We start from the raw sequence: 11,160 nt of genomic DNA, 5'->3' as shown, positions 1-11,160 counted from the left end.
TATTTTCTCCGATCTCTCCCAACAGAGGAGAAATATATCAGAAGAGCTGCTTCTGATTTGGAGATGGGCATTTCCATAGCAGTTATGTCACTAACTGAATAAATACAATTTGACCCCCTAAAAACAGTCCCAGTGTAGAAAAAAAGAAAATTCAATACCTTCCATTTGTTGGTGCTCACACAGTGTCAAGACAGATAGATGCACAATCCATTTATCCCCTTAAAAACATACAGTTACCAGGATGCTGAATTCTTAATAGCATCCCCTCGTAGAAACTGGTTTAACATCTATAAAAACAGGTATAAACATCGCGTCACATACCTCAAGAGAACAGCTCATATGTCCTTGATATATTTTCAACCAATTTTTATTTGATAGTAAAGTGGCTATCAGCCAATGCTTCAGCAATATCTTAAGCCCCAAGGAAGGCAGATACTGCTGAAATGTTGGCCGATAGACACTTTACTTCCAAATAAAAATTGCTTGAAAATATATCAAGGACATGTGAGCAGTTCTGCTGATGCAACCAACATGTTTGCATTGATTCAGAGAAATGGAATGCATCAGTTGACACAGGCTGCAATACCCCGTTGTGATCATTGTGAAAACACTTTGGAACAAACTCCTTGCAAGAGGAGTGGAAGACTTCGGTGTCACTTTGGTACAAACAGGCTATCCTTCCCTTAGCCGAGCAGATGAAGGACTTGGAAGGGGTAAAAAGAAAAGATAAAGCTTCCCAAATATCATGGTTATCATCATCTGTACATTACCAGTGTCAAGAAGTCCCAGCAGAAGGCTGGGGCTTCATTGGGTAAAACAAGCAAAGAGGCCTGATGGTAGGAGAGATGAGACAATGTATGTTCATATTTTCCAGCTACATAAAGGTACTTCTTGCCTCATACTTAGGCTAGAGAAGTTCAAAGATGCATCTGACATGATTGTCATCCAGAATGCAATACTTTTTCTGATATTATACACTAAACCCCACCTTTTTCTCCTTTCAGATGCCTTCCCAGCACGCCCCTCTGCAATTCTGGCCATCAAAATAGGCCATGGGATCTACAGAAAAGATTTTACTTGCAGAACAGCCAGACCCAGGCGCAGTTTATATTGTAGGCTGAAAAGGAAATGTATTCATAGGATCATAGAACAGTTTGAGTTGGAAGGGACCTTTAGAGGTCATCTTGTCCAACCCCCCTGCAGTGAGCAGGGACATCTTCAATGAGATCAGGATGCTCAGAGCCCCGTCCAGCCTGACCCTGAAAGTTTCCAGGGATGGGGCATCGACCACCTCTCTGGGCAACCTGGGCCAGGGTCTCACCACCCTCATAGTAAAAACTTTTTCCTTATATCCAATCTAAAACTTGCCTCCCTTAGTCTCTCTCCATCTTTCTTACAAGCCCCTTTGTATATTGAAAGGCCGCAATAAGGTCTCCCCGCAGCCTTCTCTTCCCCAGGCTGCACAACCCCAGCTCTCCCAGCCCGGCCTCGCAGCAGAGGGGCTCCAGCCCCCGGAGCATTTCTGTGCTCCCTCTGGCCCCGCTCCAACAGCCCCGTGTCTGTCCCGTGCTGAGGAGCCCCGAGCTGGAGGCGGCGCTGCAGGGGGGTCTCACAGAGCGGGGCAGGGGGGCAGGACCCCCTCCCTCGCCCTGCTGCCCGCGCTGCTGGGGATGCAGCCCAGGCTTGCTGGGCTGTGGCTGCACATTGCTGGCTCATGTTCAGCTTTTCGTCCACCAGTACCCCCAAGTATTATGTGTCATTAACATTATGCATCTCTTGGAAAGCAAGTTACATGCCCAAAGGTAATTTTATGTCTTTATGATGTGGAAAAGGGGACGAGGCACCAGCTCAGGCCCAGGGCTCCAGCAGGGGCCTGGGGCACCCATCTCGCACTGGGCTCCCTCGCTGAGGGAGGGCAGGAGCACACCCCACCTCAGCCCAGCTGGAGAAGCAGAGCCGGGGGATCCCGAGAGTCCCCTCAGAGCGGGGCTGCGTCCCGGGAGACCCCAAGAGGCCACGAGGGACGCCACTTGCTGCGCTCAGCGCAGCCCCGGCTGCACGGCACAGCCCGGGCATGGCGAGAACTACAGTTCCCAGCGTGCACCGCGCGGGCGCGGCAGTGCCACTCCCCCTCCCCCTGCTAAGCATCATGGGACTTGTAGTCTCCATCCGCCTCATCCAAGTTTAAACCGAAAAAGTTTCCGCACCCTTTCCGGGTACCTTGCCGCTCCTCAGAGGGTGTGCGCGGTTTCCATGGGTACGTCTCCACGGCCAATAGGGAGCCGGGTTCTATACGCCGGGGGCGGGATGAGTCGAGAGGCTGGCCAATGAAGGGCGGCGTTGTTGCGGGGCGCCCTGGCAGCGGGCATAGCCCAGTCTCCTTGGGGCCGTCCCTGGCCGCGGCCTGGTGGCGGCGGCGGCGGGCGAAGATGGGCGGTGGCGGGAGCAGCACCCGGCGCGTCACCTTCGAGGCGGATGAGAACGAGAACATCACGGTGGTGAAGGGCGTGCGGGTGAGAGCGCGGCTCCCCCGCGGCTGCCCCGGGCCGGGGCCCTCGCCGGGACCCTCGCCGGGACTCCCGGGGCCTGGCTCCGCCCGCCCCCGTCCCTCTGCCGCCTTCTCCTCCCCCCACGCTGCTGGCACCCGCCCTGCAGCCCCGTCCCCTCACGGCTGCTCTCCTCCCTCTCCATCCCTTCTCCCGCAGCCACCTCCGCCCCTTTCCCCCTCCGCTCCTTCAGTTGGGTTGTTTGAGGGGAGCGGCGGGAGCGCCGTGGTGCTCGGGGGCGGTGTGGAGGCGGCTGCCGTGGGAGGGACGCGCCGTCAGTGCGAGGCTGTCAGCCTTGGCCCGGCCTGGTCTCCCAAGACGGGCTGCAGAACGGTTGTAGGAGAGATGTGTAATTAGAAGAGCTTGTTCTGTCTTTCCCTGACCTTTGTGTGTGAGAGCTCCTCCCTTTCCCACGTTCCGCTCTCCTACGTGCCGTATATCCGTCTGCCTCTGCACCTGCAGAAGCATTCCCATTTTTTCCCTATTTATGACATGTCTGTAATATGCCAGAAGGTAGTTTGTGACAGAAGACACTTTGAGAATCCTTACGGCTTAGAAGTTTTTCAATGGAATGCACTGTAGCTCATACTAGGGAGGATAATAAGTTGTCTTTTATTGCTGCCTGTAGGGAGGAGTGTTGCAGAATAAGCCATGATAGTAACTGCTGCCTATTTCAGCATACTAATATTTTAACGTTCTGGTCATTTAATGCTCTTGGGCAAAGACGTGACAGTAACATAAGTGTTCACAGCAGAGTTATCAGCTCCAAAACAACCTTAAATACTGGGAAGGGCTACTGGAATGTCTCGAAAGTATCCTGGATCTTGAAAAACTGGGAATAAAAACTGCATGATATCATGGGTACTAGGAAAATTCTTGGCTAAATAAATAACATTAGTCAATAGAGCATCGGAAAGTGAGATAAATGTAACTGTTTACACAAATAAAACTAACTGTGTGAAGTTAAGCTGAGAGTTTTAAGGATTGCATTAAGAAATCTTACAAAATCTGATGATTGGACTTCATGATCTTAGAGGTCTTTTCCAACCTTAATGATTCTATGCTGAAGAAATTTTACACTTGATACTACAGATTTCAGCAAAATCCTTGTATCAGATTTCTGCCAGTGAGAGATGCCTTACTGCAGGTTTAGTAAAGAATTTGCTAATTAAAATTAACTTTCATGGGCCGTCAAAACAATATTTTGATAGAGTTGATGTTTGAGGAAACCAACAGAAAGTTACAAGTTGGAAAACAAAAGCTTTCACATTAGGACTTCTTTAACTTGTTAATTTTTTTCTTTGGGCTACAATAGATCTGAAACTGGGCATTACTCTTATTCTCAGTTTGATTCTACATAATTTGTGACAGTGTTTTTGTGTGTCTGTGCGTCAGCATTAGAATGCACTTAGTGGTTGCTGATACCTGCTCTGACCACTTGTGTTGCACAAATATTTTGAGGTCTTTATCAGGATGAAGTTCCTCGTGGCTTAAGTGCTCTGCACCTGCACAGTGTGGTATTTGTCATCCAAATAACTGAGACAGGCAAAAAGGCTGATTAATTACAAGCAACATCTCAAAGGGTGTTATTTCCTATATCTTTCCCTGTATCCTATATTTTGTCATATCAGTTTCTTGTGTTCTGTGAAAGCCAAAGTGGTCTTGTTCAGCCTGATTGTTTGCACTCGGAAATGAGTGCTTGCCCCATAAAAAATGGGAAATACTAAGTTTGTTTTGCATTGTTGATAAAATTTTAGCAGCTGTTATATCTGATTCTGGGGCTCTATGCTCTTTTTTTATAAAGTTTTCATTTTTGGGGAAAGAGGAGGATAATGGGGATAAAGGAGGAGATGCAGCCTGACTCTGTTTGGGTTGGGGGTTATATTTTTCAGCTGTCTGACAGCGTCATTGATCGTATGAAGGAACCTTCTTCACCCAGTGGAAGACCACAGTCTCCGCAGTCAGCATCTGGTGCAGGTATGCCCACGCTCTCTGTTTTTTAGAGACAAGAAGAAAATTGAATATGCCTTTCAGAGCGTTATAATGAACTCATTGCTGTTTTGTAGAGATGATTTTTTTGACATAACTTTTTTGCTCGCCTCATTTTGAAGAAGGAAGCAGTTTGTAGGCATTTAGAGGAGTTATATTACTCTTTAGTTTCTTCTGACTGACATTAAAATGTAAAACACAACTGTTTATTAGACTTGGTTTTCTAAGGTATTATTCATCGTTAAAAACTTTTTTTTGAACAGAAAAAGCAAATATCCATTTCAAATATGCATTGAGTTCTGAAGTGAAAATTCTTGCATACTTAACACTGAATTTTAGTATAGTGAGCTTCTGTTGAAATATACTTAAGCAAACATGAAAAGAATAATATGCTATTTTCCTATCATGGAACAGTGAAAATAAGACGCATGCAGTTCATACGGATCGATGGCTCAAAATGATGGCTTTCCTAACGTTTTATATTTCATTATTGAGGCCTGTTCAGATGTGTCAAGCAGGCTTCGTGCCAGGCAGCCGGTACTCTAATTTAAAATACTTCAGCACAGTGAACACGACAAACAGTAGCTACTGGAGGAGTGAAAATGAATAGCAGAGATTGGAGCTTGTGATTTATGTTTGTTTGACTATGAAATCTGTAAGGTTCGAGTAAGGCTTCTTATCAGTGCTCCAGAAATATGAATGATATCAGTATTCCCTAAGGGCCTTTTGCCTTGATACTTACAAAAAATCCCACCAAAACTCGACATGCTGATTAAAAACAAGTCCCGTGACCAAGTCTGTGGGCCTTGCAGCAAGATCTGAATGAACAGAACATAGTGTCTTTCATCTCAAGCCTAGGAAGTTGGTTTCCTCTTGTTTAAATGAAGGTGTCTATATCTGAGCTGGGCTCCCTCTGTAGTCACTAGAAAAAGACATTTTGGGGGAGAATTATCTGGCTTGTTTGAGAATTCTACTTGAGGATGAGATGAATTGCCCTCTAGGAATACCAGGGTGAAGAGGTCGGATTGAAGCATCTAACGATGTCAGGCAAATCCAACACAGGATGTTTTACAAACACTGGGGCTCCCAGGCGATGCTGTTTTAGAGGTTTGTTTTTCCACTTTATGAGTAGGAAGACTGTGGCATAGTGAAGGCAGGGAAAATACCAGGGCTAAAAATGATTTAAACTGTGACCTGGCTTGTGAGATGTAGTTTGCCCAATAAAATTGCTTAGAATTTAATGCTTCCATAAGTAAGGTTTGGATCGAGTAGGGCTGTAGTTTCATGCATGGACTGCCAGGTTGTCCATCTTTTTTTTCTTTTCTTTTTCTTTTTAAATAATAGCCTTCTCATTATGTACATGTATTTACCTAGAATAATTTCTTTGCCACAGTAAAAGGTTTTATACTAAGGAATACTTGCACATCCTGCCTGCTTCATGGCAGTGCTTGTTGCTTTGTCATCCTCAAACCTGGGTAATGGAAGTAGTCTTGTGAAATAAGTGTCTGTGATTTTTTTTTTTTTTTTTTTGCACGTGGGGGGGTATGTGGTGACCAGAGATGAGGGCTGTAATACCCCAGTAATTCTTTGCTAATTCACAGTATGTACACACCTGAACCTCTGTTTTATTTCTCTTTGTGTGTTTGAAACGGTGCTTTTCTGGTTTTTTGTTTGTTTGTTTTGTTTTTTTTTTTAAAAATATTTATTGAAAGGCTTAATGAATCGCTTGACCCTTCACAAGCTTGAGAAACCTTATGGGTATTTTTGCTTTAAGAACTAGTGATTTAGGTCAAGTGCTTGTATTTCCCCAGGAAAGTATAATCAGTGTTCTACTGCAGTTGCTAAAATGATTTGTATTTAAGAGGATTAAATTGTACCTAAGTACATGTTACCGTACCATCCATTCCTCTTTCACTGAATGTTTTTTTTGACGAAGAATTACCAACTATTGAATTTCTTGGATGCTGTCAGAACAGTCAACCTATTTGTTTATTTTGTGGCTACATCTAACTTTGTCAGAGCCTGCGTTGGTCTGATAAGGTGTCATTACAGAAGGCGCGCTCGCTTCAAAGCTGGTGCTCTGATCACTTAATATCGAACTGCTCTCTGTTGATGGCTGTGGGGCCCAGATCCCAAATCTGGGGATCCCCAGCAGTGCTGGGGCTTGGTTTCTTGGTAAAGCCTCTTGCACAGTTGACGAGAGACCTCTCTCCAGGCAGCTCCTCCCCTCCTGCTCATGAATCTGGTGCTAGTGACTTGTTTTTCTGAGAGTGGATCGCTCGCTGCTTCTGAAAAGAGCTTTCCAAGGGTGGTGGCATTTGGAGGCTGGCTCTGGCTCTTGGATTACCAGCTGGGCAACTGTCGAACTTGACAGTTTGTTAGCCTGCGCTTATATCTTCTAGACAAATAACACTTTTCTACAAAAATAAAAAAGATGTCTAGAGGGAGAAACATTAGAGGTATTAAAAACAGCCCTTTCTTTAAGGCAAGTCTCTGATAGCTTTTGGTAGAGGAATAATGTATTAGATTACATGAAAGAATGTGTATCTTGTTGCTTGCCAATATATGATGAATTTATTGACTTCAGTTCAAGGTCGGAAAATGAAATTGCATACGCTACAATGAAATCTGACATCTAAATACTATGTCTTAAAGCATCCTGGCTTCCTTGGATCATTTTCTGACTTCTGAGTAATATTAAATGCACTAAAATATTTAACAAGTGTAAAATCTTTGAAGTATGTCTGTAATTCCTAAAGCAATATTGATGAAAAGCAATTCGGTCAGACGACGAGTGCTCTTCTTTTTTTTCTTGAGTGTGTGTTATACCTAAAGCTTTAGTCATAACAGACAAAGGGAATGGTTTAATTTGTTTTAGCTTCGTGGGTATCTGGAAAGCTAATAGCCTATTATGGGGGGGAAAAAAAAAAGAACAAATGCTTAAATTATCAAGAGTCTCTGCATCTCAACAGCCATTTTTTCCCTTTGCAGAAACAGATTACACTGAGGATACAGAGGATTTTTCTCTTTTTATTTAGTATTTAACTGTTGTCTTTGTTATTGTTACTTTACTGTCCTCATGAAAACAAAATTGGTAAAGGATCCGTGTCATAGAGTATGATGTAGGTGTGTAATACAGCGAGCGCTACTGATGCCTCCTCAGAAATTGGGTTAGACCTGGCATGTTTCCAGTGGAGAAAAATATATTTCTTAGCCTTGTTCATTTGTGGGGAATGTTGCGTTTTAATTGTGTACTCTGTTGTGTTGGTGTCCGTGTCTTTTGGCAGAGTTTCAGTGGCCCAGGTTATCTTGGTTCAGTCAGAAACACAAGGAAGCATTGTTGAGATGTACAGGAATGAGTATTTGAAGAATTAGGTTCTAGTTGGAGAGCAACCAGCGTTTAACTGAACTTTAGGAGAGCAAACTTCAGCTTATGAAGAGAGCTAGTTGGTGGGATCCCATGGGAGGCAGCTCTGAGGGATAAGCTCAGGAGAGCTGTGAGGTCCTTAAGGACAACCTCTTCCTAGTGCAAGAATGGTCCATTCCAGTACTTGGGAAAATTAATAGCTATGTTGGGAGGCTGGTCTGGTTAAACAGGGAGCTCATTATAGAGCTTCAGTGGAAAAATGAGGTTGCAGGGGGTGGAAGCAGAGACAGACTACAAAATGAGTGGATTTGTGGATGAGGAGAGGACGGTAGGTGCTATTTACCTCAACTTCAGCAAGGTGTTCAACACGGTCTCTCCCAATATTCTTATATCCATGTTAGGACGTCGCAGTGTGGGTGACTGGACAAAAAGTTAGGTGACTGGCTGGATGGCCAGGGTCAAAGGATTGTAGTTAATGGATCATATTCTCCCTGGAGGCTGGTATCATATCGGGTTCTGCAGGAGTTTGTCCTGTTAACAGCTTTGTCAGTGCTCTGGAGGAGCAGGTGGAGTACATGCTCCTCTGTGTAGATCATCCCAAGTTGGAGGGATGCAGCGAGTATGCTCGAGAGGAGGGCTGCTATCCAGAGGCACCCTAGGCTGGCTGGAGGAATGAGCCAACAGGAACCTCATAATATTCAACAAGGACAAATGCGAAGTCCTGCACTGCGGGAAGAGCAACCCCTTGCCATAGCGCAAGTGAGGCCTGCCTGTCTGGGGAGTAACTGCTGAAAAGGAGCTGAGCACCCTGGCAGGCAGCGTGGGGTGTGTGAGCCAGTGTTGTGCTCAGAAAGCAAGAGCATCCTGGGCTATATCAACAGGAGCATGTCCAGTGGATAGAGGGAAGTGATTATCCTCTTCTGTTCAGTACTTTACGGATTACATCCTGAATACTGCATCCAGTTTTGGGTCCCCCGTTAGAAGCCATTGATCAGCTGGAACCAGTCCAACAAAAGTCCAGGGGCTGGAGTGCTTTCCCTGTGAGGAGAGGCTGAGGAAGCTTGGCTTGTTCAAGGTCGAGCAAAGATGATTTCGAGGAGGCCTAATAGCAACCTTCCCATACCTGTGGGGCTTATTGAGAAGCTGCCAACAGGCTCTTCATGGTGATGCATCGTGTGAGGGCAAGAGACAGTAGACACTGAAGCAGGGTAGGTTCAGAGTGGAAATATAAGGAAAAACTTTGTCACAATGAGACCAGTCAGGCATTGGTTTCCCAGCGAGGCTGTGCAGCCTTCATCCTTGGAGGCTTTGAAGAAGTGAGTGGATAAACCCCTGAGCAATCTGGTCTGATCTCAAGGCTGACCCTGCTTTGAGCAGAGAGTTTGACAGAATGACTTCCTGAGGCTCCTTCCAACCTGAATGATTCTGTGATCCTGTGATTTGGCAGTAGGGTGGGAAAATGTTGCTTACTGAAACACAGCATTTCTAATCCTTATAACATGAGAAGGGACCATTGTGACCACCTGGGTTGGTCCCAAGAGAACGTGGCAAGAAATTTTACCCCAGAGTCATTGCCCTTGTTTCTTGTCCAGCTTTTAGGAAGGTTTATTTTTTTAATTTGAAGAATTACAGCAGGTACTGATGGCACAAGTAATTGTGGGTAGTCAGATGCTGCATGCAAAAAAAAAATAAGGAAAACTGGAATACTTAATGATAAATGTTGTGGGAGGCTCGGCTTTATTGCTTTAACTTTGAATTGTTGTGTATTTTCACTTTTTATGAGTATGTGGAAATTTACAGAGTTTGGCTAAATTTATGCCAGTTAATCAGGAATCCTCTGCAAATAAATGTGAGTTCTGTGCCCTTTAATGTACTAATAGTTTTCATCTACATTTTTTGTTGCAACAACACATTTTCTCTGCATAACAGAAAGATGAAGTAAGCTGTTGTTTCTGTGACTTTGTTTTGTAGAATTCTTCTCTTTTTGGAAAAAGGAAAACAACAGAGTTTTAGCAATGCTGGGTTCATTCCCTGCTGCTCGCATTGCTGTGAGACACCAGTAAATCTCAAGCAGTTCCTTTCAGCCACTGACATGGATTTGCGACCTTTCTTCCTGAAGCAGCAACTGTGAGGGCTTGATCTCTCCATTTGGTAGTGTTTATTTTGCACTTCTCTAGGTACAGCTTTGCGTACTCTTTAGAAGGAAGTTTTACAGTTAACTGGTACTGAAAAGCTCTGTGAAATAAATCAAGTAGGAATCCTTAGTCAACAAACTGAGCTGGTCTGTGGACCACTGGTAGCCTGGAAGGCCACGATTTGCGTTTTTAGAATAATACTGCATTTTATTTTAATAGTATACTTGCGGTTTTTGGTTTGATAATCCCTCTGACCTCTTGTGACTCACTTGTGATAGGCTTTTGGTCTGAAAAATCTCAGAAGCCTCTAATGTAGCTGTTACAGCAGGAATATGTTCCAAAGAATATTTGGCAATTTTGTTGAGGAAGGTTCAACCTACTGCTCTTGGTAAAGGGAGTAAATATATGATGTAGAGGGAGGGCAGCTTCGTCAGAACGTCATCGCTTCTGGCACCCAGGCAATAGTCTGCCGAGGGTATATATTTTTTTAATGAGTGATCTAAATTTGAGCAAGCTGTCTTGGGTGTTCTTGCGTATCTGATGCCGCAGTGCTTGCTCCCGCTCTCCTGTAGCTTGCTGTATTGCCACTGAGTTGTCACTGAGTTTCTTGGAGGTAACTTGATTTTCAGTGATATATATTGATATCTTTGGGTTAAAGGTTTGCTATTGATGGAAGTATTTTATTATCAAAAGGTGAAACGTCTTGTAACTCGCTAGACTGCTAAAGATGCCAAACTTTTAATGCTGTCACTGTAACAGCAAATCTTTAGTTGAGTCTGACATTCATGTCACTGGATGGCGGAGGTATAGGGAAGATAGAATTATGCATGGGAGATGAACTAAGTATTGCATAAATTGAAGTTCTCACTGTCTGTGTGACATGCAAGGTGTTCTGTGAAAGCTTTCAGGTGGCTGGGTATGTCCTTGTAAAATGGTATTGGAATTAGAAGGAAAAAGTAGCAAATAATGCAAATTGTATGTCTGGTTTTGTTTTAGTTCATAGTAATTTGGAACTCAGGGCTGTGGGAGGGCTTAGTTCACTGTGTCCCTAAAGGACAGTATTAACCTCAGCAAAAAGATGGTGCGTGGGTAACGGAAGGTTGGGTTGGGACATGACAAAAAT

The 11,160-nt window shown here is 44.4% G+C and overlaps 1 protein-coding gene across 2 annotated transcripts in view; it reads left to right on the top strand.

Moving 5' to 3' along the window:
* The first annotated feature begins 2,320 nt into the window (after positions 1 to 2,320).
* The window catches only part of CHCHD3 (coiled-coil-helix-coiled-coil-helix domain containing 3), a 165,526-nt gene continuing 156,686 nt past the window's right edge, over positions 2,321 to 11,160 (top strand). For both annotated transcript variants that reach the window (XM_075081691.1, XM_075081690.1), the window contains exons 1-2: positions 2,321 to 2,513; positions 4,439 to 4,523. In XM_075081691.1, coding sequence (XP_074937792.1) covers positions 2,328 to 2,513; positions 4,439 to 4,523 — 271 coding nt within the window. In that variant the 5' untranslated portion in view covers positions 2,321 to 2,327. The remainder of the gene's footprint in view (positions 2,514 to 4,438; positions 4,524 to 11,160) is intronic.

Source organism: Phalacrocorax aristotelis, chromosome 1 (assembly GCF_949628215.1).
Source record: "Phalacrocorax aristotelis chromosome 1, bGulAri2.1, whole genome shotgun sequence".
NCBI classification, from domain to species: Eukaryota; Metazoa; Chordata; class Aves; order Suliformes; family Phalacrocoracidae; genus Phalacrocorax; species Phalacrocorax aristotelis.
The sequence above is the reverse complement of the archived record's forward strand: the minus strand, read 5'-3'. Positions and strand labels throughout refer to the sequence as shown.